General features: G+C 40.4%; 1 protein-coding gene across 1 annotated transcript in view; it reads left to right on the forward strand.

Annotated features, from left to right (window-relative positions):
* The window catches only part of LOC149237371 (eukaryotic translation initiation factor 2 subunit beta-like), a 69,457-nt gene that overhangs the window by 29,847 nt on the left and 14,091 nt on the right, over positions 1–25,519 (forward strand). The window contains exon 6 of the mRNA XM_089372636.1: positions 2,097–2,242. Coding sequence (XP_089228762.1) covers positions 2,097–2,242 — 146 coding nt within the window. The remainder of the gene's footprint in view (positions 1–2,096; positions 2,243–25,519) is intronic.

Consider the following 25,519-nt stretch of genomic DNA (forward strand, 5'->3'; position numbering starts at 1 on the left):
ATAGATGGCAACACTTCTACCATTTCTCCCCTGTTGGCAATCTCTCCCCTTTTGACATCAATGGCAAGTGGGGAGTCACCCCGACTGCATTCTCTCTTCTGATATCTGGCTCTGAAGACTGCTCTCCCTGGTCTTGTGCTTTGGCTTTTTATCTTCTTCACTGTTTATAAGGCAGGTTCACAAAAATAGCGGTCATCTTGATAAAATGCAAATGCATGCCCGATGAAATCTGCAGTACTGTCATCTTATCCAAATTTTGTAAAGAGTTCCTTTGCTGTTGTTCTCGTGAGATCCAATGCATCAAAACATCTTTCTATATTTGAGCATCCAGGAGCCTTCTTCTGGTCTATTAATCTCAGAAAAAGACCTAAATTTTGTGCACACACAACCTAACTTGACAACATCCACAGCAGGGAGAAATTTCAAACTCTTCAGGTGGTGGAGATCACACTAATTCTGTCTTAGAACGTAGCAAGATATGATGACAAATTCCAGCAATTCCTTGGCCTTCTAGGAACCCAATGAGATGCCTTAACAAAGCGTTATTTTCATGTTGACTGTCATGCTCCTCATGTAGTTGTTGCTGAGTCAGGGAAATATTAAAACCACTTTCTGGTATGCAGAAAAGTTCATGAAGTTCCTGTTAACTAAGATGCTGAGTTTTTTGAGATTGTTTTGTTGCAGTTTTGAACAGGCCTCCTTTGAATACCTATGATCAATAAGATTTTTCTTCAATAGTCCCATGTACAAGAACATATCTTGGCTGCCCTATGCAATATGCACGATCAACACTTTGATTATCATTGCTTGGGTTCCAAACAGGATATACAATGACCACTTGATCAGCTCCAGTAATTGTAATCCCTAGATCACTTGTGATGTCAAAGGAAATATAGGAATTTTGTCATACAAATGAAATTTATCTACAAATTTCACTTTATCACATGCCTTTGTTGTGCCATTAATCTGAAAAAAATTGTGATCTTTTCCTTATGAATAATATTAAGCACTTTCCGAGTCTGAGAAAAGAGTAGCACTCGATGATCCTTGGTTATTCAGCAGTGCCATCTAAAACATAGTTTTGTAGGATGCATTTCCATGTTTCTTTTCTTCAATTTCAAATTCAGCAACCCATGCTAATGATCCAGCAATCCAATTATTTTTAACAAGCATCATAAAGCTATCAAAAGTATTCCTCCACCTGAAGAACATTTTAAATTACATACTCACTTGTGCTTCCTGGAGTCCCACAGGTTCTCCAAAATTCTTACGGACACTTCCAGGGTCATCTAATAACACAAAACGTTAGTGGATGCCAAGATAGACAGGCATAGGTAAACTTTGATAAATTTTAGCAAAGAAAAGAAGAACTTCACGCCAGTAGTCTCTTTTATGAACAATTGTTTGAAGACATTGATATATTAAGACAACATTCCAGAAACATTATCACTCTTCATAATTGCCTTTTCCAACTTATCAAGCTTTCTGCATTCAAGTGCAATGCCAACTGTCTGCTAAAATGTGCTTTCTAAAACGCATTTCTCAAACAAAATGGAGGTAACTGTGAGTCTGCAGGCTGCAAGCTTTGTCTAAAAGTTCAGATTTGTGCGATGAGCATTCTAAGCCAGCTTTTCTGGTTCTTCTTGTTTTCTTTTCCAAACCTTTGTAAGATTTCCCTTACCCTGATAGAAAACTTTTCTTCCTGGGTTTGCTTAGGTAACCATTTCATGCTGCAGTCATGTGCAATATGCCCAAATTTGTGGCATTTGAAGTGAAAACTAGGAAATGTGACAGTACACAGTCCAAATCAATATTTTGCCATGTGAATTCTAGCCTTAGATTTCTATATAATGATTCAGGGATATTAATTATATAGAATACAATTTTTTTCTTTATATTCACTCATGATTTCTAGAATGGCTGCCCTGGTTCACCTTCTTGTTTGTAGGTTACCATTTAATTTTTTGAATTATGTTTTTGACAAGTACGCTACTTCATACATGTAAATATTATTTGTTTTGTGGGGATGATATTGAAACAAATCAATTTTTATGTTAGTGTTTTGTACTCAAATGATTTCTTTTGTGCTGATTCAGCTGCTTGACAGAGTGTTCAATATTTTGCGTGAGAACAATCCAGAACTTGCTGGTGAAAAGCGTAGAACTGTTATGAGGCCACCTCAAGTCCTTCGCGAGGGTACCAAAAAGACTGTATTTGTCAATTTTATGGATCTCTGCAAAACGTAAGCTCAATCTTGTGATGATGTATAGTTATGATGGATATACATCCCTCTATATTTTTCTTTGAAGCTAAGGTTGTCCAATATTTTTGGGGAGTAGGATCTTAGTTCTTGTTACTCAGTAGCATTGAAGGATAGAAAGCTTAACAAGAAAATGGTCTTCAGATTTTGATATAGAGTAAGCGTTAATGGCGTGAATTTTTTTGTGTTACAGCTCTTAGCTCATAACATTACACAAGTATAGTGACAAGAATTGAAGCATTATGAGTAACTTGTAAATAAGCTCTTAGCTCATAACATCACACAATCAGAATGACAAGAATTGAAGCCTTATGAGTACCTTGTAAATAAAACATATAGTAACTGAGTCTCTATTTTGGGATGGTGTGAAAACTAAGAGTATGTGGTTTATATTAAAATGTCCTTTACTCAAGGACTTCTGCCTTTATACATTGGAAATGCAAAAAGCAGTTTACATCATCAAGCATGTTGGAGAATTAGAACATTAAGGGAAGGGCATTGAAAAAATTATGCAGAAACATGGAAAATACTTAGGAAAAATATGTACCTGAATTTTTTTAATTATATCCTCTTATGGCGAATCAGAAACATGTATGAAAGATTGTAGAGCACTGGCTTCTGAACAAAAGGTGAAATTTTTGAAAGAAATCTTGTTTTCCTAGAAGAGTAGTGATATCTATCTTGGTCTATCTCATTAGTTTCCTATGTAATTTTATTCCCAGTTAACAGAATGGCATTGTTAAAAAGCTTATATAATTTCAAGAATGAAGTTTAGACCAATATTATTTTGGTATTGAAACTAATTAGACAGGTCCATGCACTTGCCACTAATCAAGGAAATAATTGAAAATGCATTCTGTTTCATTTTACCTGCAGGATCTGACCACTGGCTCTTCTTTGCCTCATCACTCATAAAACATTATCTTGTTAGTCTCTTTCTCATATTAAGTAACAGGGTATTGTTAGGAATCCACATTAAGCAATCTGCTGAGTGTTATTTGACACCAATCTAGTCATCTTCTATACTCTGTGCTCCCACCCATATCTCATAGAGGTCCTTTTCATGTCTTGTTTGGAGGGCTCTTAAGGAGGCAGCACTTGCCAGATTTCTTACACTACTTGTGCTTTCTAGATTTTCAATGTAGTTTCTGTAAATTGGGAATACTGGCTAGGAGCCTGGGACCCACTCTAGAGCGCCCTGCTTTACAGTACTTACATACTTTGGCTGTCTGCTTGCTACTCTATCTTGCCATTCAAAACTCTAATTTCACCAGTGAGTACACTTATGTGTTGGTAGATTCTTTTATTGCCTTATTGAGAATAATTGCTAGCACTAGAACATTGTCAGGTAGCAATATTTTCATAAGCTATGCAAATGCTGCTGCTTGACCAGACATGGCCAATGTTTCCCTCATCTCATCAATATTGCATTTACAAAGCAAATGCATGAGAAGATAATATTTTTACACCAGAACTTGTTCAAATTGTGTTGCACAAAAATACCTATTCACAGTACATAATTTGTCCCGAAATTTGATATATGAGAATATTGTGGACTTCCCTTGAACCCATTTGCCCTGAATTGGTCAATCTATTTTCATGTACCAAGCTCTAGGTGATTTTTTGAGTTTGTACAATGCCTTTCTAGTTTTGCCAATAATGTGCTCATTCCACTACTTCATGGAACATTGGGACTGCTGCTTGTGCACTTCCCCTTCTAAATCTTCGGGTAGAAAGACACTCTTGATATCCATAAGATGAATGGACTTAAGATAGCAAAATACATTGTTATTAAGTATCACAAACACAAAGGGCACTTTTAGTTAAACTCTGAAAACAAAAGGGACCCAGGGACCCATTATTACAAGAGAATAGTATTGCCTCTTTTTTGTTTTATAAGTTAATTCTATTTGTTAACAACCAGATTGCATAACAGAGAGTTCACAGAAAGCCACTGGTTTGCCACTTGGGAAACCAGACCAGTGGGAATGCAGACGGCTTTTTATCATCATATTTTTAAAGAGAAAAACAATGCTGGCTGTTGCTATGTTCTTCAACCAAAACCTAGTGGAAGCTAGTGGCTTAAAATACTAAGACTGACAAACAAAACAGAGGATGTCTATGCATATTAGAAAACCAGAAAATAATAGGCTTCAAAGCTATCATAAAAACTAAGAAGTATATGTTTCCACCTATATTGGATATATAACAAATTTGCTACTTGCTCCTCGAATTGGGATATGGGCTAAGCGGGCTCCCATGTGCTCCATCTGAGTGTCCATGTTCTTCATTTGTAACTTCATTTCATCCAACATTAGGAGAATTTCCTTCTTGGCTTCATTTCTTTCCAAGAGAACCTTGACAATTACCATTTTTGTTTGCCAGTAGAGGTCGATGATGTGGAGATATTGGGACTGGCATTTTCGAGTATACCCCACATTTGGAACCCACGCTGCAACATCAACTAAAAGTTCTGAATCAGAAAGACATTTTTGTTCCCGAGCAACTTTTGTTTTAGCCTCTTAAATCTCTTGTTGGACTTACCAAGGAATTTGGTTGTGGAAGTACCGGGTTGAAGATTCTACCTTGTTGGAGAAGAGTTGGAAAGAGATCCAAATGGGGGAGGAGCAACTGGAGCGAAAGGAACTAGACAAGCACAAAGAAGAAAACAAAGTAGAGGAAGGTAGGTAGAGGGAACCCTTGAAGGAAAGGCAGGAGTACCTCGCTAGTCAGCTCGAGGAGGGGGCCGGAAGGAGATGCCAGAGGCTTATCTAGAACACAGTGAAGCAAGCTAAGGAGGGTAGAGAAACAACTGAATTCATGAGTAGAAGAGTAGAGAGTGTCTTCTTTGTGAGGAGGAAGTGAACTAAAAGCAATGTTATCGGAACTAGATTGAAACCGGTAGAACCGATTGGTCCAGCTGTTTTGGGGCCATTTCCGGTCTGAACCAGAATAGGCCAATTCAGTACCAAACTAGCTGGTTCCGACGGTCGGTATTATCGCGACCGCGAGACACAGGGAAAGTTTTTATTTTTATTTTATTATTATTATTATCTAATTTCTAATTCTAACCTAGTCCCCCCTAAACTTATTTAAACATACCCACCCTCTCTATTTCACTCACACTATTCATTCGAGTCTCTTGCAATTATTGAGTTGAGTTTGGTGAAGAGAATTCAAAGAGTTTTTTGTAGGGTTGTTTTGAGGGAGATTTTTTGCAGATTTGAAGAGCTGATTGAAGTCTTGGAGCGCTGTTGGGTTGGTTACTAAAGGAGATTTTCGAGTTGCTTCAAGGATTTTTCCCCAAAGATCTTTGGGGTTTGTTGAGTGGTTTTTGGAGTTGGTTGAAGGGATTTTTTTATTTTTATTTTGTGGGGGCTGCTATAGAGATGATTTGAGAGGGGATTTTGGCACTGATTTTCTCTAGAAAATTTAGAGGGTAAGTCAAGGTAATTTTTGCCATCCATTATTGTTCTATTTTTCTCCAAAAATTTGTTCACTTTTCCCCCAAAATTTAAAATCCCTAGTATTTTTATGCAAATTTGTAGGGGTTGCCACAAAGCTGATTTGGGAGGATTTTGGAAGATTATTTTCTTGAGAAAATTTAGAGGGCAAATTAAGGTATTTTTTTCCATCCATTATTGTTCTCTTTGTCTCCAAAAATCTGTTCTTTTTTCCCTAAAATTTAAAAAACCCTAGTGTTTTTATGCAGAATTCAGATTTGTAATTTTTATTTGCAAAAAAATTTGTGGCCGTTGTTTTCTTCTATTTTTTCTCAATAATTGTTGAAATTGCAAGGTTATTTTGAGAGATTTTGTTGGCAAATTTGTGAGGGAGATTTTGGAGCTGATTGAAGAGTTTATTTTTTGATTTGTGGGGCTTCTTCTCTTGTCAAAATTTACATATCTTCTCTAGGTATTTCATGGTTTCTATTCCCCTTTTATTTTTCTCTAAAAAAAATTACTATAGAATTTTAAAATCCTTAGGGTTTTTTATGCAAATTTTCATTTCTTCCTATAGAAATTGTCATGACCCCCTAAAACAAGAATGATCCAACTTGGGTTCACTGCCATTTAAATGAACAAGGGATAAAAGTCTGCAACTATTGTGGGAAGAAAGTTAAGGGTTGGGAGGATCCATAGAATTAAAGAACACCTAGCACATTGGAGAGGGCAAGTAAAACCTTGTGACAATGTTTTTGATGATCTTAAAACAGAGATGCAAAGTCTAATTGAAACTTACAATGAAAAAAGGGAAAAAATAAGAGAATTAAAAAAGATATAGGCAAAAGTCAAAAGGATGATGCTATGCTTAGTGACCCTGATTTTGAAGAATATATGCCTAGTTTTGAAGATTCCTCTAGTTTCCCTGTTAGAGTTGGAGAGGGTACTTCTGGCGCTAGTTCAAGTGCTTTGAACTTGAAGAGGACAACAACCTGTAAGGGGATTGACTCCTCCTTTGTACCCCGCACTACCCCTGGTTCTCAACCAACCCTTGATGCTAAATGGAAGAAGATAGAGAAGGATGCTACATATGAATGCATTGCTAGATGGTGGTATGATGCAGACATACTTTTTAATGCTACCAATTCTGCATATTATCAGCTCATGATTGATGCTATAGCTTCATGTGGAACAGGCTTCAAAGGCCCTAGCTTTCAAGATATCAAGGGGCCACTTTTACAAAATGAGGTACAAAGAATACAAGAGTACCTTACAGAGTTCAAGCAATCATGGACCAAAACAGGATGCACAATTATGTTTGATGGATGAATTGTTGGTAGATCTCGCACCATATTAAATTTCTTAATTGCTTGTCTAAAAGGTACTGTGTTTCTCAAATCTATTGATGCATCTGATTAGGTGAAGGATGCACAATTGCTATTTCGTCTTTTGGATGAAGTAGTTATGGAAGCAGGGGTTGAAAATGTTGTACAAGTGATCACAAATAATGTCTCTAACCATGTTGCAGCTGGAAAGATGTTGGAGGAAAAACCCCACCATTTGGTGGTCTCCATGGGCAGCCCATTGTTTGGATCTCATGCTTGAGGATATTGGCAAAATTGAGTTGGTGTAGAAATGTGTGGATGATGCAAAATCCATAACCAGTTATACAACCACTCATGGGTTTTGAATCTTATGAGAAAGCATAGTGGGGGTAAAGAGCTTGTTCAATCATCCATCACATGATTTGCAACCAACTTTTTTTCGTTGTAATCCCTTGTTCAACAAAAAATGAACTTGAGGAAGATGTTTTCATGTGATGAATGGAATTCATATCAATGGAGCAAAAAGGCTAAAGAGAAACAAATGGTTGACCAATTATTTGAGAAAAGATTTTGGTTAAAGGCAGAGGAAATTGTGCTATTTAGTGAGCCTCTTGTTAGAGTTTTGCAAATGGTGGATAGTGATAAACCTGCCATGGTTTTGTTTATGAGGCCATGGATCATGCCAAGGAACAAATAAAGGCAACATATGGGCATAAAAGACATAAGTGCATTCCTCTATGGAAAATTATTGATGAAAGATGAAACAAACAACTCCATAGACCTTTACATGCAAAGTATGTAATTTTGGATTTCAATGCTTGTTGCTTATAAGTTTTAACTTTTAACTTTTGTTGACTTGATGAATATGTTTTTGTTTTCTGAACTTTGAAAGTACCATTACATTACAAATTTTGAGGTTGATGGGGAGGTATTAGGGGAATTGTATAAATGCATTGAGCGCATGGTCCCAGATTCCAAGACTCAAGATCAAATTCATAACAAGCTCTTGAATTTTAGTGAGAATATCGATACCTTTGACATTTCTGTGGTTGTAAGAAATAGAGCAAAGTATCCCCCGTGTAAAAACTGTGAAAATTTTCAAATTCTTATATTACTCATTTCAATTTGCAATTGTTGAGTCCAAGTTTCAACTTTCAAATTCATTTGCTAATACTTCTTTGCCTTCCACCCTTTTTGCAGCCTATTAGTGGCAACAATTTGTTAGTGAATGCCCTCAATTGCAAAAAATTGCATTTCGAATATTGAGCTAGACATGTAGTGCTTCAGGGTGTGAGCGGAATTGGATTGTGTTGAGCGTATACCACTAAGAAGAGGAACCGTTTGGAGCAAAAGCGGTTGAATGGCATGGTTTTTGTTTAGTCAACTTTAGGTTGAAGCGCAAGCAATTGCTGAATAAAACCCCCAAATCAAGCAACATTATCTTGGCTGAATTTGATCCAACATCAGAATGGGTTGTGGAGAGTCAAGCACCAACAGTTGACAATGAAGACCTTTGTTGGTTGGACATGGAATCACCTCCATAGGTTGTAGAGGTAGATATATCAAAAGCACCAGTAACAGCTTTAGGGCTAGGGGAATCAAGCCATAATCCCATTGCAGACTTGCATGCTACTCATTCTTCAAATGAGGATGAGGAGGATGTTCAGGATGATGATTTTGATGATGATTGATGACATTGACAATTAGCACTTGTAGGCTGTAGCTGTAGTATTGTAGACTGTAGTATCATACAATCATGTTATTTTGGACTATAAAGGCCTTTTAGAGCTTGCTTCTTGATGTTTTTAACTTTTTTGGTTCAATGATATTTTGCACTAAGTATTTTTTGGTTATATGCACTATTACTTGTTATATAAATGAGAACTTTTTCATATTTGTGTATAAATGGTTTGGATTCATATAGATGCACATGAATATATATGTTTTTCCTTTAAAATATGAATATTTTATGTGTTTTTGGTAAACCATTTTTTTTCTTTTTTTAAAATTTAGTTATAATCGGTTCCATTCTGATTCCTGGTCCACATGGTTTTTTGGTTTGATCACTAGTGCAGTTTTGATAACATTGACTAAAAGAGAAAAATCCCGTCAGAGTGAGAACCAATGATGTACCAAGACCCATTATGATATAGGTTGGGGTTGGGATATGGTGTTGAGCTCACACAAGGGAGGAGGTAGTGCGATTATTGAAAACCATTGAACATACCTTACACGTGGGCTATGGTAGCCTTGTCATGTAGTGGAGGGATGATGTGGCATGTCCTCACCATTGATTGCTTGGTGTGGCAATGGCTTCACCTCCCTCCACATGCTTATGTCCCTTGCCACCTCATCTGGGGAAGTAATGTTTGTGCGAGCAAGAGCAGTGCAATCCTCTTTAAGCAAGGACAAGGAGAGATCTTCCTAGGGCAGATTTAGAGGATCTCCTAAGAGAGCGCATACTACATCCTTCATTAGCAAGCCTATCTGCACTTTGTTTGCCCTTTTGCAAACATGAGAGGCTTAGAGAATCAAGATTATTTTTGGGAGGTTTGAGATATGGCTCGAGATTCTTTCTAGGTGTTGCTAACACAATGTTGGTAGGATGAGAACCATGTAAGAATTTTTTGTGCATCGAGATTACAATCTGAGAGTGACCTTCTAGAATTAGCTTCGAGAAGTTCTTGTTGATTGCAGTTTGGAGGTCAAATTTGAGAGTAAAAAGTTAGATTACGTTGCTACTATTGAAGCCCAATTAGCCATCATAAATATGAATGAAGGTTTCTTGATCATCCCTTATAACCTTGTAAAAGCAAGCAACCCTAAGGTTGCCTTTAGAGGCCCCATCAAAGTTGAGTTTTAGGAAGCCTGGGGGGAACCAAACCTACAAGGATGCTGGAGAAGGTGGCAGGGGTTGTTTAGGAGAGGCAGATAGGATAGGACTAAGTAGCCAAAGTTGAAGGATGTCTAATTCCTTGGGATTGGATTGTAAGTATTTTTTACATTAGGATGTTTAGATTAGGGAAGAGTGTTGATTTTTGTAGCTCTGGTAGGTACATCTACACAGGCCTAAGTGTTTAGGCATGTGGAAATCACGTAATTGACGTTTAACCTTTCCAATTGCCTTAAGTACTAAAATAATTGACTTTTATAATAAAAAGAAAATTAATCTAATGAAATGCAAAGGTTTCTTGAATTAGTGAATAAGATGAAATATTAACAATCAATCTCAAGTGAGGTGAGATCTAACTTTAATTGTTAATCACTTTGGAGATTAGGGTTGTGGATTCAATCAATAACTCAAACTTATAAAATGAAGGCTAGGCTAAGGGAGAAGATTAAACACACAAACGCTGTGGGGAAGCGCCCCTTGCACTCGCTCTTAGAGCACACTCCTTGAACACTCTTATTTGGGAGTGTTTTTTGGGAGCGCACTTTCGCAACCTAAGAAATGTTGCTTGGAGGTCATGGGAGCGCTTAGGGAGCATTTCTCTCGGAGTGGCCAAGATACCCTCGGGGGTGCTCCTAGATGTGCTTCCGGAGTGTCCAAAACATTCTTAAGGGCACTCCTAGATCGTGCTCTCCAGCAATAAAAAAACGTTCCTGACCCTTTAGTCTGCGTGCGACCCAAATTGGGTTTTTTTTGGTTTTTGGAGGGAAATGGAAAGGCCAACGGGAATAAAAGGCCTCCTCCCCTCCCACTTAACATCATTCTATAAGTTTGTGAGAGAGATTGAGAGGGTTTGATTCTTGAGGAAAAGATTTGAGAGGATTGAGAAGATAAGATTGTGGGAGCTTCAAAGGGAGATTGAAGGTTGCCATTTGTGCGAGCTTGGGAGATTGAAGGCTGCCACTAAAATTGGAGAGCCAAAGAGTTAGGGTCTAATCCCATTCTTGTTTTTTTTTTCCATGTAGCATTTGTGTTTTTTAATATGTTGAATGAATCTGTCAAATCTAGAAGTACAAACTAGCTACTAGAATCTTGATGTTCTCTTCTCCTACTCTTTACCATTCCTCCCTCATTTTATTGCATGCAAGAATCTCAAGCTTCAACAAACATGATTGCTATTTGGTTTAGCCTTATCTTGTTGGTTCCATTTTTGGCTATGATCATTGATGGTGTTGTAGGGAAAAAGAAGAAGTGATGAAAATGATGAAGTGGGTAGTGGTAGATTAGGATACTGTGGAAAAGAGGAGTACGAAGAGGAAGAGGAGAAGGATGATAATGGGAGTGAAGATGATGATGGAAAGAAAAACGAAATAGTTCGAACACCCTTGTGGAAATATGTTACAAGCTTGGAGGAGGGAAAGGGGGTGGAACTACTGAATTTATATGCTCCCATTGCAAATCTAATCACATAGGTCCATATACCTGTGCGAGAAAGCATTTATGTGGGAAAAGGCCTTGGGATGGAAATAACCCAATAGGAATAAACACTTGTGTAATTGTGCAACACAACAAAGAGGCAAATATATAAGGGAACAGGTGGAAGCACAATACAAATAAAACAAATCAAAGGCTGGACATGAGGCCACTGACAAACTTGGAGCATTCAGTGGTCGAATAGGAATTCCATCCACCCATGGTAGTGGATTGATAGCCACAGGCACATACATCCCTTTAAGGTGTAGAACAATATCATAACTCCTTGATCAAGGTTGTAGGGATGATGTGAATGCAAAATTTTATTGGTTTCTCTTTGCATGTGGCATACCATCCAATGTTCTTCGCTCACCTTATTGGCATGAAATGGTTACCGCCATCAATGATGCCCCTAAAGGATGCAAGAGCCTTGGGTATGACAAAACTAGAACCATGGGACTTGATTGGGAAAAAGCCAATATAAAAATTGCTTTAGGTAAATTCACAAATGCTTGGAATGAATATGGGGTATTCATTGTATTTGATGGTTGGACAAACGTAAAAGGAAAGTCATTGATAAGTGTTCTTTGTGCGTTTTCTACTAGTGCAGTCTTCCTTTCATCTCATGACTACTTAGATAAGTTCAAGACCAACATCAACATTGCAAAACCATTAATTCAAACAATTGAAACTATTGGGCCATACAATGTCATCTAAGTCATTACTTTTAATGCTTCTAATTGTAAGGTTGCAGGAGCAATCATTGAGGGTAGATACCCCAACATATTTTGGTCTGGGTGTTTGGTTCACACAATGAACCTTTTGATGCATGACATTATTAAGATAAAGGAACCTGAATACAAATGGATTGGTTCATTGTACACACAAGGCAAGTACATGATGAGATTAAATGCCCATGGCCTTTTCCGTAGCCACTCAAGGTTGGAGCTATTAAAGATTGCAAAGACTATATTTGCTAGCTATTACATCACCTTTAGGTTGCAACCACATCTAACAAGGAAGATTTTCAAGAGGTGGAGGACACCGTTCTTGATGGTCATTTTTGGGCAATTGTGAAGTATGTTTTGTAGTTCACGAAGCCCATTTATAACATGATTCATTTTGCAAATATAGATGTGTCGGTGAGTGGGGAGGTGTATAAGCAGATGGATAACATGCTAGAGAAAATCAAAGATGTTGTTAAGTCGAAAGATGCCATCTTATACGATGATATTCACAAATATGTGGTCAAAAGGTGGGATAATTTTAATGTTCCACTCCATGCCTTGGCATATGTCCTTACACCAAAATACTACTCTCCATCTTGGTTGGTCAAACTTGCACTTGTATGTGTTTCCCTTAGTGAGCCATTTTCCCATGAACGAAGCCCTTGTAAGTTTTGAATCTAATAAATGAAGGATTGATTTGAAGGGCAAAAGCTCGTGTATGTGATTAAGATTGATACTTTAATTTTCCGTTTGCTATTATAATTGTGTATTTTATTCAATAGAACTGCATAATAATTAGTTGTTATAGCGAGGAAATATGGTAGGTGGTAATTGGCTAAGTTGTTAGGGTTAGAAAATTAACATGGTATTAGAGCTTGAACTCCAAAAACTGATCTCGTATCAATGAACATAGGTAGGTCCCGGGAGTTGTAGAGATTGAGTCATCCAATTTAGAGATGTAGTCAATGTCATGACTATACGTTGTATAGTGGCAGGGCTGAGACAATAAAGGACTCGTTTGAAAAGTCTATGGGGAAGGGCCAACACCATGACAATAAACAAGTAAATTAAAAAAATGGCATGCACGAGCGTAGAGTCAAAACATTTCTTTTTTAAAAATTAAAAAGACGGCCAATTATAAAGGGCCAATTGCTAAGCTAGTCGATAAGCAGAGAGTCGGTTTGTAGGAAACAAGGTAAGTGGTGCAGTAGCAACACATGGCCTTCAACAACTGTGAAAAAAGTTGTAGAGGGTGTCAGGGCTATAGAACAATGTAGCCCGCACAACAAAGGGGTGATGCGGGCTTGCATAAGTGAGTGGGTCATAGTAGGACACATGTGGGGGCTAGTCGGCAGAGCTGTGCAAAAATTAAAGCAACTGACAAGGCATAGAAAAATTGATGATGTGGAGCCATGTGGGGACAATGTAGCCAGAACCATGTAGCCAGAACAATGTAGCTAATATTTGCACCTGCAAAATGTAGCCATAACCATATGACCAACTAGCCCCACCAAAACAAGGGCTAGAGTTGCCAAAGGAAGGGTGTGCATTGGAGTGGCTGTACACATTTGTACAGTGGCTGGAGGAGCTAAAGGATGCATAGGAGTCATTAGAGAAGGTCCGGTTATACAACCAAATACAACCAACACAAGTGAAGCAGGGACGCATAGAGTTCACAAGCAACAGGTATGAAGGACAATGGCAATTTGTAGCTAGAGTGATTGATGAAGGTCACTCTTTATAGGGAGAGAGGGAGACCATACCAGTCAGGGTTTTGGCAAAAAACTGATTTTTGTGGGTGTTCAAATGACAAAAACACAATCCACAAGGAGATCTTAGTAGATCTATAAACCAACAATTTTATTATTGTGGGTGCTAGATGGACTTAGCACAAGGTTTAATTATCGGATTTAGAAATGGCAATATCTAGTCTTGGATTTGAGGATCGGTTAGATGGGCGCAAGGGTTACCTTGCTGTTGAAGGAGAATGACCTTTGGGAGTTTGTAGAGAAGGTTGTTTTTCAACTAGTAGATCCACTAGATAAGGCGCCTTATGTGAGAAGGACATTAAAGAAGTCGGCTAGGCAGATGTTGAAGGATCAAGTGGACCTGTTCTAAAGTGTCAACATGAACAAAAAGACGATCTTGAGAAACAAACTCAGATCCATCCAGATGTCAAGATTTGATAATGTTATTATTTTACTTAATGAAGATCACCCAGACATGGGATCAACTTGTAGCCATTGGGGTGAAAATAAAGTACGTAGAGCTCGTAAATGTGGCATTGCATAGTTTTCCCAAGAAATGGGAACCATTTGTCAAGGGGATTTGCACTTGAGAGCATGTTCCTAATTGGGAGAGGCTTTGGGATCACTGCGACTAAGAAGATACTTATGAGGCATCTAAGGCTAGGAACCATGGAGATGGAGAAGAGACCATGACATTGGTTAGCATGGCCAAGAAGGGCAAAGGGAAGGGTTCCAAGGGTAAAATTGAGGGCAAAACCTTTCAGCAAGGGAAGGAGGATTTGAGCAAGCTCAAGTGCTTCATTTTCCACAAGAGTGGGCACTATGCATCACAATGTATGAGGAAGGGGAAGGGGAAGTTGCAATAGGAAACAATGTCAACATAGGTTCATCATATAATAGAGGCATGGGAGTTTCGCAGTTTTGACAAAGAGTGACTCTAATTTACATATGTAGCTTGGGAATGATGTTAAGTATGCAGTGAAGGGGGTTGGAACTTGGAACCATTAAGTTCTAGCTAGGATTAGGAGAGACGTTGGAAGCCAAGGATGTGCTATTTCTATCGAGATTGAAGAACTTGCTCTCAATCTTAGTGATTGAGGATAGAGGATTGGTAGTTAGTTGTGGTCTATCTATTCTATGTTTTGGAGCTTTTCCAGTTGAATTTGCTCGAAATTCGATAGGGATGTGTTGGAATCACAAGTTTGAATTGTGAACTCTTCACAATGTGAGTGACCCAAGGTTTTTCAGAGCGATGGATCCATTTTTGCATTTAAAAACACATGTTAAACAATAGAAAATCATGATTTGACCAAAATTTATTTCATTGTATTTTGTCCACAAACTACGAAGCGTAGCATAGTTAGACAATGCCTATGTAATTATGTTTAAGATGGGTAGGTGCTCATTTGTCCAAAAGAGTCTAGCCTAGACATAACAATGGCCGTTAAGGTTAGCGAGAGCAATTTGTGCAAGTTGACGGGAAACCCTATTCGGGCATTGGTACATGGCAATGATAACTTGTGTGAGCTATGGCATAGAAGAATGGGAAACTTGCCCTACATGTCGTTGTCAATTATGAGGGAGATTGTTAGTGGCCTCCCAAATTTCAACTTGTAGGGCGTGTGTAGAGGGTGTGCACTTGGCAGGAATGCCAAAGCTGCTTTTCTGAGTAGCCAAAGTAGGTTAAAGAGGATTTTCGATCTCATTCACTCATGTATGTGAACTGATGTCAATGACATCAATACATGGAGCACAATATTGTCACGTTCACTGATGACTATTCTAGTATACCCTAGATCTTCTTCATGAAGACAAAGGATGCAGTCTTTAGTCGGTTTTGGGAGTTCAAATCCTAGGTAGAGAACCAAATAGATAAGAGGATCAAGGTCTTGAGGTGAGACAATGGGGGAGAGTACACCTCTAATGACTTCAAGGATTTTTGTAATGAGGTAGGGATCAAGAGGGGGATGATAGTCTCATACAACCGTTAGTAGAATGGGGTTGCAGAGAGAGAATTTGTCCATTATTGGTTTTGCTAAGGTTATGCTACATGACTAGGAGCTCTCTATGTTTCTTTGGGTAGAGGCGTGTAACACAATAGTGAATGTGCAAAATAGGAGTCCTCACCAGATATTCGGGGACAAGACTCCTGAGGAGGCATTTATAAGGGTGAAATTGGAGATAGGGCACATATATGCCAGAAAGCATATATGTGGGAAAATTCCATGGGATGGAAATAAGTAAATAGGAATCAAAACTTGTACAAGTGTGCCAACACAACAAAGGGCCAAATATATAAGGGGAGAGGAGGAAACACATTACAAATAAAAAAGATCAAAGGTTGAACATGACACCACTAGCACACATAGGGCAAGAACTCCATCAACATCCACCCATGGTAGTGGATTTGCATCCACAAGCACAAACATCGCTTTGAGGCGTAGAACAATATCATATTTCCTTGATCAAGGTTGTGTGGATGACGTGGATGCAATAATTTTTCGATTTCTCTTTGCATGTGGAATACCATTCAATGTTATCCGCTCACCATATTGGCGTGAAATGGTTGTTGCCATTAATGTGTAGAAATTTCTCATTTCCCACCCCGATTTTCAGTTTCTCCTTATTTCTCCCATATAGTTAAATGCCCTTTCCCATAACCATACATTTAACAAGCTGGAAAAAATAAATATGCTGAAAACACAAATTCTGGAAATTTTACAGAATGCTGAAAATTGCAGAAATAAAAATCAGCAGTAATAAACAGCCATTAAAACACATTTAAACACTGAGATTTTTGGTCAATGTGACCCTAGGAAAACCCCCTACAACTCTTGGGGAAAACCAGTTTGAGAGCTCTTCTTTATTTCTGGAAAATACCTTTTTACAGTAAGAGAAATATTCAGTAAAAATCAGCAAGCAAACTTTTACAACTTATCTCAGCCTTGCTGAAACTCCGCTGCTGTTACACCACAGTTGTTACACCGCTGCTGAAACACCGCAGCTGTTACACCGCTGCTGAAACACCGCAGCTGTTACACCGCTGCTGATACACCGCAGCTGAAACATGCTGCTGTTACACCGCTGCTGAAACACGCTGCTGTTACACTGCTGCTGATACACCGCTGCTGAAACACGCTGCTGTTACATCGCTGCTGATACACCGCAACTGTCACACTGCTGCTGAAACACCGCAACTGTTACACCGCAGCTGAAACACCACTGCTGATACACCGCAGCTGAAACACGCTGCTGTTACACCGCTGCTGAAACACGCTGCTGTTACACCGTTGCTGAAACACCGTTGCTGCAACTCAACTGCTGATACACCGCCGCTGAAACACGGTTGCTGAAACACGGCTGCTGCAACTCAGCTGCTGATACACCGTTGCTGAAACACCGTTGCTGAAACACGGCTGCTGCAACTCAGCTGCTGATACACCGCTGCTGATACTCCGCAACTCACTGTCCAGAAATCTCCCTTGCTCTCTTGCTCTCCTTCTCTCAATCTGCTCATGAAAGAATTGAATCGAATGATCTTTTCCTCCTTTTCCTCCCTTAATATAACCCCAAGTGACTTTTGGGTGATCCAAGTGACTTTTGGGTGATCTCTAAATCCAATGGCTGAAATAGATTTAGATCAATGGCTGAGATTAAATTCTCATTTAAATCTCACTTTCTATTTTTTAATTCACCCCACTTTAATAAAGACCCACTTAGTCATTTATTTCCAAAGTCACTTTTCCTTTCTAATTTTTCATTGACTTTATAAAAGTCACTTTAAAATTAGACTTAGTAACTTTATCACTTAAAGTCACTTTTAAATTAGATTTAATTTTATAAAATTATAAAGTCACTTTAGGAGAACAATTAAATTCCTTTGGACACTTTTCCCTAGGCCAAAGATCAAAGCCTAAGGGAACCACCTGTCCTCCGGTACCAAATTTCAACACTCCCTCTTACCGAGGAAGGTGTTCCTCACCACACCCATCTTGTCTCTGAAGTAGACATGCTTGCCCCGTGGTAAGGCTTTGGTAAGAATATCTGCAACCTGCTCATTAGTGGAAATATACTCAAGCTTCACAGCTCCCTTCTGAACATAGTCTCTGATGAAATGATATCTGATTCCGATATGCTTTGACCTGTCATGAAATACTGGATTCTCTGTGAGTTTAATGCAACTCTGATTATCACAGTAAATCATTGAAGGTTTCAACGGCTGACCAAATAAGCCAAACAACATCTTGCGAAACCAGATAGCCTCACAACTAGCTAGACTGGCTGCCATATACTCTGCTTCTGCTGAACTCAGTGCTACTGACTGCTGCTTCCGGCTGAACCATGACACTACTGCTGAACCCAACCCAAAACAGCACCCTGAAGTGCTCTTCCTATTAGAAGCACAACCTGCCCAATCAGAATCAGTGTATCTTGCAAATCTCACTCCATCTCCCTGCCTGTAGTCCAGGCCATAATCCACTGTCCCCTGCAAGTACCGCAAAATGTGTTTTGCAGCCACCCAGTGAACCTTCCTAGGCTCACACATAAACTGACTCATCGTGTTGACTGAAAAACAGATGTCTGGTCTAGTGTTGACCAAATACATCAAGGAACCAATCAGCTGCCTGTACAATGTGGGATCCACCAACTCGGAATCCGAAGCATGAATTTTCTTCCAGTTGGTGATCATTGGTGTCGACATGGGTCTACAATCCTCCATGTGGAATCTGCTAAGGATGTCCACAATATACTTCCCCTTCCCCAGGAAGAAATGCCCCTCCTCCTGCCACACCTCCAAACCCAAAAAGCAATGCATCAAGCCGATGTCCTTCATCTCAAACTCCGTCGCAAGATCTCTCTTGCAGTGCTCTATGAGTCTCTCTGCACCTGTAATGACCAAGTCATCCACATACAACACCAGAATGAGAGGCTCCTGACCAATCACAATAAAGTAAAGGTTCGGATCTGCCTCACTCTTTGTGAAACCCTTCCCCTGCAAATATGTATCTATCCTGGAGTACCAAGCTCTGGGAGCTTGCTTCAGGCCATAAAAGGCCTTCTTCAGTCTGCACACATGGGACTCCTTCCCATGCACCTTAAAGCCCTGTGGCTGCTCAATGTACACCTCCTCCTGTATGAAGCCATTGAGAAATGCGGTCTTCACATCCATCTAGTGGATCTTCCAACCCATCTCTGTTGCTATCGATATAATGGAGCGGATCGAAGTATATCGAGCCACGGGAGCGAAGGTCTCCTCATAATCAACTCCCTCTACCTTGGAGAACCCTCTAGCCACAAACCTCGCTTTGAATTTCTCAATGCTGCCATCTGCAGCATGCTTTACCTTGTAAAGCCATCTGGAAGTAACCACGGATTTTCCCTCAGGCCTCGACACCACCTCCCAAACATCATTCTTCATGATAGAAGAATACTCCTCCTGCATGGCCTCTCTCCAGACCTGCTGGCTAGCTGCCTCCTCATAGCTAGAAGGCTCAGAGTCAAAGATGCTGGTAACCATCGCCATATAGCTACAAAACCTCTCAGGTGGTCTACTCTCTCCGACCGGCCTCTTCGGCTCAGCAACAGATGTGGCATCTCTCAAGGTGTCCTGAAGCCACTTGGGCTTCCTCTTCCCTGAGCGCATTTCTCCCACCGGAGAATGAAACTCCTCCTCCTCATCATCATCAGGAGCCTGAACTCCTGACTGTCTGTCTGCTGTCCTCTTGCCTGCCCCTGAACCTGTAGAAGCTGAGGTACCGTGTGAACTGTCCATCAGTGGACTCCCTAGTGAACTGCTTTGCATGCTGCCCGGAGCACCACCCCTTTGGCTCGGTGAGCCACTGCTCACTGACGGACCTGACATCCTCATAGATGTACCTCCTGATCTTCCTGATCCCTGCCCACTGGATCCCTGCGATTGACTCAACTGCTGCTGAGGGTCTGGCTGATCCAGATACTCTAACTCCTGTGACCTCCTAAAGGCCCTGTCCTCCTCGAACTTCACATCCCGTCTGACAACAACTCTCCTCTGTGCAGGAATGTAAATCTGAAAGGCCTTTGAGGTCTCACTGTAGCCCACAAAGATACCCTTCTCTGTGGTGGGCTCTAGTTTGGTCCTCTTCTCCTTGGGTATATAGGAGTATGTGATGCACCCAAAGATATGAAGATGACCAATATCAGGCTTCTTCCCAGAGAAAGCCTCCTCCGGAGTCATCTGCCCCAAGGCACGATGCAGACTCCTGTTCTGCAAGTAAACAACTATGTTGCAGGCCTCTGCCCACAAGAACAATGGCAACCCCTGATCATGTAACATGGCTTTGGCAGCCCCTATGATGGATCTGTTCTTCCTCTCTGCAACCCCGTTTTGCTGGGGGTTGTAAGGAACAATGAACTCCCTCCTAATGCCTGCCTTCGCACAATAGTCAACAAACTATCCAAGGGTGTACTCTCCTCCATTGTCCGACCTCAGGGACTTGATCTTTCGACCTGTTTGTGTCTCCACAAGAGCTCTGAACTCCTGAAACCTCTTGAAGACCTCACTCTTGGTCTTCAAGAAATAAATCCAGGTCCTCCTGGAGTGATCATCTATGAATAAAACATAGTACTCATATCCACTCAAGGAAACATGAGACATCCGACCGCTCACATCGGAATGAATCAAATCAAGTATCCCAGTCGCTCTGCTGTCACTGCTGGGAAAAGGGGATTTGGAAAACTTGCCCATCGCACAACCTCTGCAAGTATCAAAGTGATCAGTACTGAAATCTGGCACACTTGTATTGATCTCCCGCAATGTCCTCAAGGCTCCATGATACATATGTCCCATCCTGCGGTGCCAAATCTCACACAGCTCAGAACTGCTAGATCTGTTGTCGGTACTACTGCTCAATGCCAAAAGGGGCTGGAATGCAAACTTGTACACCTTTGCATGGCGTACACCTATCACTCTAGCTGAATCAGCTGGAGTGCCCCTGGGATACATCGACACCTGTCCTCCCCTGAACAGCACCTCATAACCTTTGTCCTCCAAAGCTGAGACAGATATGAGGTTCTTCCTCATCCTTGGCACATAAAGAACATCTAACACTTTCAAGGGAGGTTTGGACTCCCTCTGAAATGTCACTGTCCCCACCCCGACTGCTCTAACAACTCTGTCATCATCGAGTACTACCTCAATATCAGTGCCACTCTCTGAAAGCTCTGAGAAGTACACACGGACTCCTGTCATGTGACGTGAAGCCCCACTGTCCACATACCAGATACCCGAAGATGCTCTGCTAATCGAGAGAAAAGCATGCTCCCTTTGAACCTGTGTGGCAAGTGATCCCGCACTAGAGGACTCACACGTAGTGAACGCAAACTCCCGGTCAAAACGACCTGCAAAGTCCTCAATCTCTGCTGAAGCTGCCACGTCCTGGTTCTTCCCCTTCTTCTTCTTTTTCTCCGGACACACAACTGCATAGTGTCCCATCTTTTGACAATTCCAACACTTCACCTTGGAATAGTCCTTCTGTGTGTTCCCCTGTTTACCTTTACCTTTGCCTTTGCCCCCACCACTGCTTGTGGAAGCCTGCTTCTTCCCTTTGCCTTTCTTGCCTCCTGCCACTAGTGCTACATCCTCATCCTGCTCAACTGGCTTGGCTGCCCCAAGCTGACCTTTCCTGATCTCTGTCTGAATGCAATCATCCCAAAACCTCTCCCATGTGGGAAGGGTCTCACGTGCATAAACCCCATCAGCAAAGTTCATCCATGAACGTGGGAGGCCATTCACTGCAATCCGCACCAACTCAGTGGGTGGAATGGCCTCTCCAATCACTGCCAACTCATCTCTCACATTAGTAATCTTTGTGAGATATCCAGCTGCACTATCATTACCCATCTTGATGTTCTTCAGCTTCTCCTTCAGGACCATCTTCCGGTTCTCATTGGTACTCTGGTAGAGATTGGACAATGCTGTCCACATCTCATGGGCATTGCTCTTTCCTCTCACATGAGGAATGCAATGGTCTTTGATTCCGTCTAGAATCAACCTCTTACCCTTATTGTTCTTCTTATTATAAGCTGTCAACTGAGTAGCATCAGTAGGCACAACAACAGGGTTCTGAGTGGTATGCACCATGATATCCCAGACTTCTGCCTCCTCAAAGATACTCTGCATTCTCTCCTTCCAAACGCTGTAATTTGTATGCCCATCCAACCTATCCTCCACCCTCAATCCCAATGACATCTTGCTGTCCTAAAACTGAAAAATAGCACTGCTGTAGTAAAGGTAAAACTGTGGTTTATGAAAAAAATCAGCTTGCTGGAATTTTCTGAGTGAAAAATCAGCAGCTGTAATTTTTCCTTTTGCTGTCCCAAACTGTCCTTCAGCGCTCAAGCTCTGATACCATGTAGAAATTTCTCATTTCCCCGGTTTTCAGTTTCTCTTTATTTCTCCCATATAGTTAAATGCCCTTTCCTATAACCATACATTTAACAAGCTGGAAAAAATAAATATGCTGAAAACACAAATTCTGGAAATTTTACAGAATGCTGAAAATTGCAGAAATAAAAATCAACAGTAATAAACATTCATTAAAACACATTTAAACACTGAGATTTTTGGTCAATGTGACCCTGGAAAAACCCCCTACAACTCTTGGGGAAAACCAGTTTGAGAGCTCTTCTTTATTTCTGGAAAATGCCTTTTTACAATAAGAGAAATATTCAGCAAAAATCAGCAAGCAAACTTTTACAACTTATCTCAGCCTTGCTGAAACTCCCCGGCTGTTACACCACAGCTGTCACACCGCTGCTGAAACACCGCAGTTGTTACACCGCTGCCGAAACACCGCAGCTGTTACACCGCCGCTGAAACACCGCAGCTGAAACATGCTGCTGATACACCGCTGCTGAAACACGCTGCTGTTACACCGTTGCTGATACACCGCTGTTGAAACACGCAGCTGTTACACCGCTGCTGATACACCGCAGCTGTCACACTGCTGCTGATACACCGCAGCTGTCACACCGCTGCTGTCACACCGCTGCTGAAACATCGCTGCTGTTACACCGTTGCTGATACACCGCAGCTGAAACACGTTGCTGTTACACCGCTGCTGAAACACGTTGCTGTTACACCGCTGCTGAAACACGCTGCTATTACACCGTTGCTGAAACACCGCTGCTGCAACTCAGCTACTGATACACCGCTGCTGAAACACGGTTGCTAAAACACGACTGCTGCAACTCAGCTGCTGATACACCGCTGCTGAAACACCGTTGCTGAAACACGGCTGCTGCAACTCAGCTGCTGATACACCGCTGCTGATACTCCGCAACTCACTGTCCAGAAATCTCCCTTGCTCTCTTGCTCTCCTTTTCTCAATCTGCTCATGAAAGAATTGAATTGAATGATCTTTTCCTCCTTTTCCTCCCTTAATATAACCCCAAGTGACTTTTGGGTGATCCAAGTGACTTTTGGGTGATCTCTAAATCCAGTGGCTGAAATAGATTTAGATCAATGGCTGAGATTAAATGCTCATTTAAATCTCACTTTCTATTTTTTAATTCACCCCACTTTAATAAAGACCCACTTAGTCATTTATTTCCAAAGTCACTTTTCCTTTCTAATTTTTCATTGACTTTATAAAAGTCACTTTAAAATTAGACTTAGTAACTTTATCACTTAAAGTCACTTTTAAATTAGATTTAACTTTATAAAATTATAAAGTCACTTTAGGAGAAAAATTAAATTCTTTTGGACACTTTTCCCTAGGCCAAAGATCAAAGCCTAAGGGAACCACCTGTCCTCCGGTACCAAATTTCAACATAATGATGCCCTTAAAGGATGCAAGAGCCTTGGATATGACAGAGCTAGAACTGTGGGACTTGATTGGGAAAAGGCCAAAATAAAAAAATCCTTTGGGTAAATTCACAAATGCTTGGAATGAATATGGGGTATCCATTGTATTTGATGGTTTGACAAATGTAAAAGGCAAGCCATTGATAAGTGTTCTTGGTGTGCCTGCGTCTGGTGTATTCTTCCTTTCATCTAAGGACTACTTAGGGAAGTTCAAGACTGACATCAACATTGCAGAACCATTAATTCAAACAATTGAAATTATTGGTCCATACAATGTCAAGGTCATTACTGATAATGCTTCTAATTTTTGGTTTGGGTGTTTGGTTCAAACATTGAACCTTTTGACGCATGACATTATTAAGCTAAAGGAACCTCAATACAAATGGATTGTTCATTGTACAAGAAAGGCAAGAAAATGATAAGATATATTACCAATCATAGCAATGCCCATGGCCTTTTTCGCAGTCACTCAAGGTTGGAGCCATTGAAGATTGCAATGACTAGATTTGCTAGCTATTACCTCACCTTTAGGCACCTTTTGAAGGTAAGAGAAGCATTGGCTTGCATGGTATCAAGTGAATCATGGCCTGTATTAAAGGATAGGGTTGCAACTACATCTGACAGGGAATATTTTCAACAGGTGGAGGACACCATTCTTGATGGTTAGTTTTGGGCAGGTGTTAAGAATGTTTTGCAGTTCACCAAGCCCATCTATAACATGGTTTGTTTTGTAGATAAAAATGCACTGGTGATTGGGGAGGTGTATGAGCAGATGGATAGCATGATAGGGCAAATAAAAAATATTGTTGAACTGAAAGATTCGATCTCTTATGATTATATTCACGAACATGTGGTCAAAATGTGGGATAATCTTAATGTTCCACTCCATGCCTTGGTGTATGTCCTTATCCCAAAATACTACTCTCCATATTGGTTGGCCAAACTTGCAACTAGGGGTTGGGTTAGGAGAAAACCCCATACAGATCCAGAGGTACAAAATGGGTATATTCTAGCATTAGACAAGTTGGTCCCTGATAGGGAGGAGTATGCTAGACAACGTGGAGAATTAAGCACATACTTTAGTCAAACTTGAGTGTTTTGTTCTTTACATGCAATTGATGATAGAGATAGATTGGATCTTGTTGAAGGGTGGAACATGTATGGCTTCGGGGTACCTTTGGAAAAATTGGCAGTTAAAGTGCATCTCAGGTGGTTAATACTCTTCTGTAGAGAGGTGTTGGAGCACTTATAGCTTCATCCACAATGTCAAAAGAAACTGCCTCAAAGAAAGCTGGGTAGAAAGCTTGGTTTATGTACACTACAACTTGAGGTTGTTGTCAGATTATTGTGAGCGGGCTCAATTTGATAGAGCATATATCACTTGGGACAACAACTCAGAGGAGGATAATTTGGAGGATGGAGCCTTACATTTAGAACAATTGGAAGGAGAACTTTTGGATGACGAGGATGGAGCAACAACAACAGTCTAAACAGCCATGCCACCCCCATCATCCACTAGCAATGCTCGCATTGCGCTAGCTTTGCTGCCACCTCCATCTGCAACATTGCGTGGAGGTCATGTGCCTTCTAGTTCTGGACCTGGTTGTCTGACTATGTGGGAGGAGGCTCCCATTGTTCATAGATCACGAGAAAAAAAAATAGAAGTTTCTCGTGGCAAGAAGAAATTTTAGAAATTTTAGTAGATAGTAGATTTACTTGTCTTTTCAAGTTTTTAGTACTTTTTATAACTATTGACTCTTTCATATTTATTATGGTATTTTTCGTAAACAACATATGACATTCTAAGT

Source organism: Pinus tabuliformis, chromosome 8, assembly GCF_031772625.1.
Source record: "Pinus tabuliformis cultivar Carrire ecotype Pingquan chromosome 8, CPIR1, whole genome shotgun sequence".
NCBI lineage: Eukaryota > Viridiplantae > Streptophyta > Pinopsida > Pinales > Pinaceae > Pinus > Pinus tabuliformis.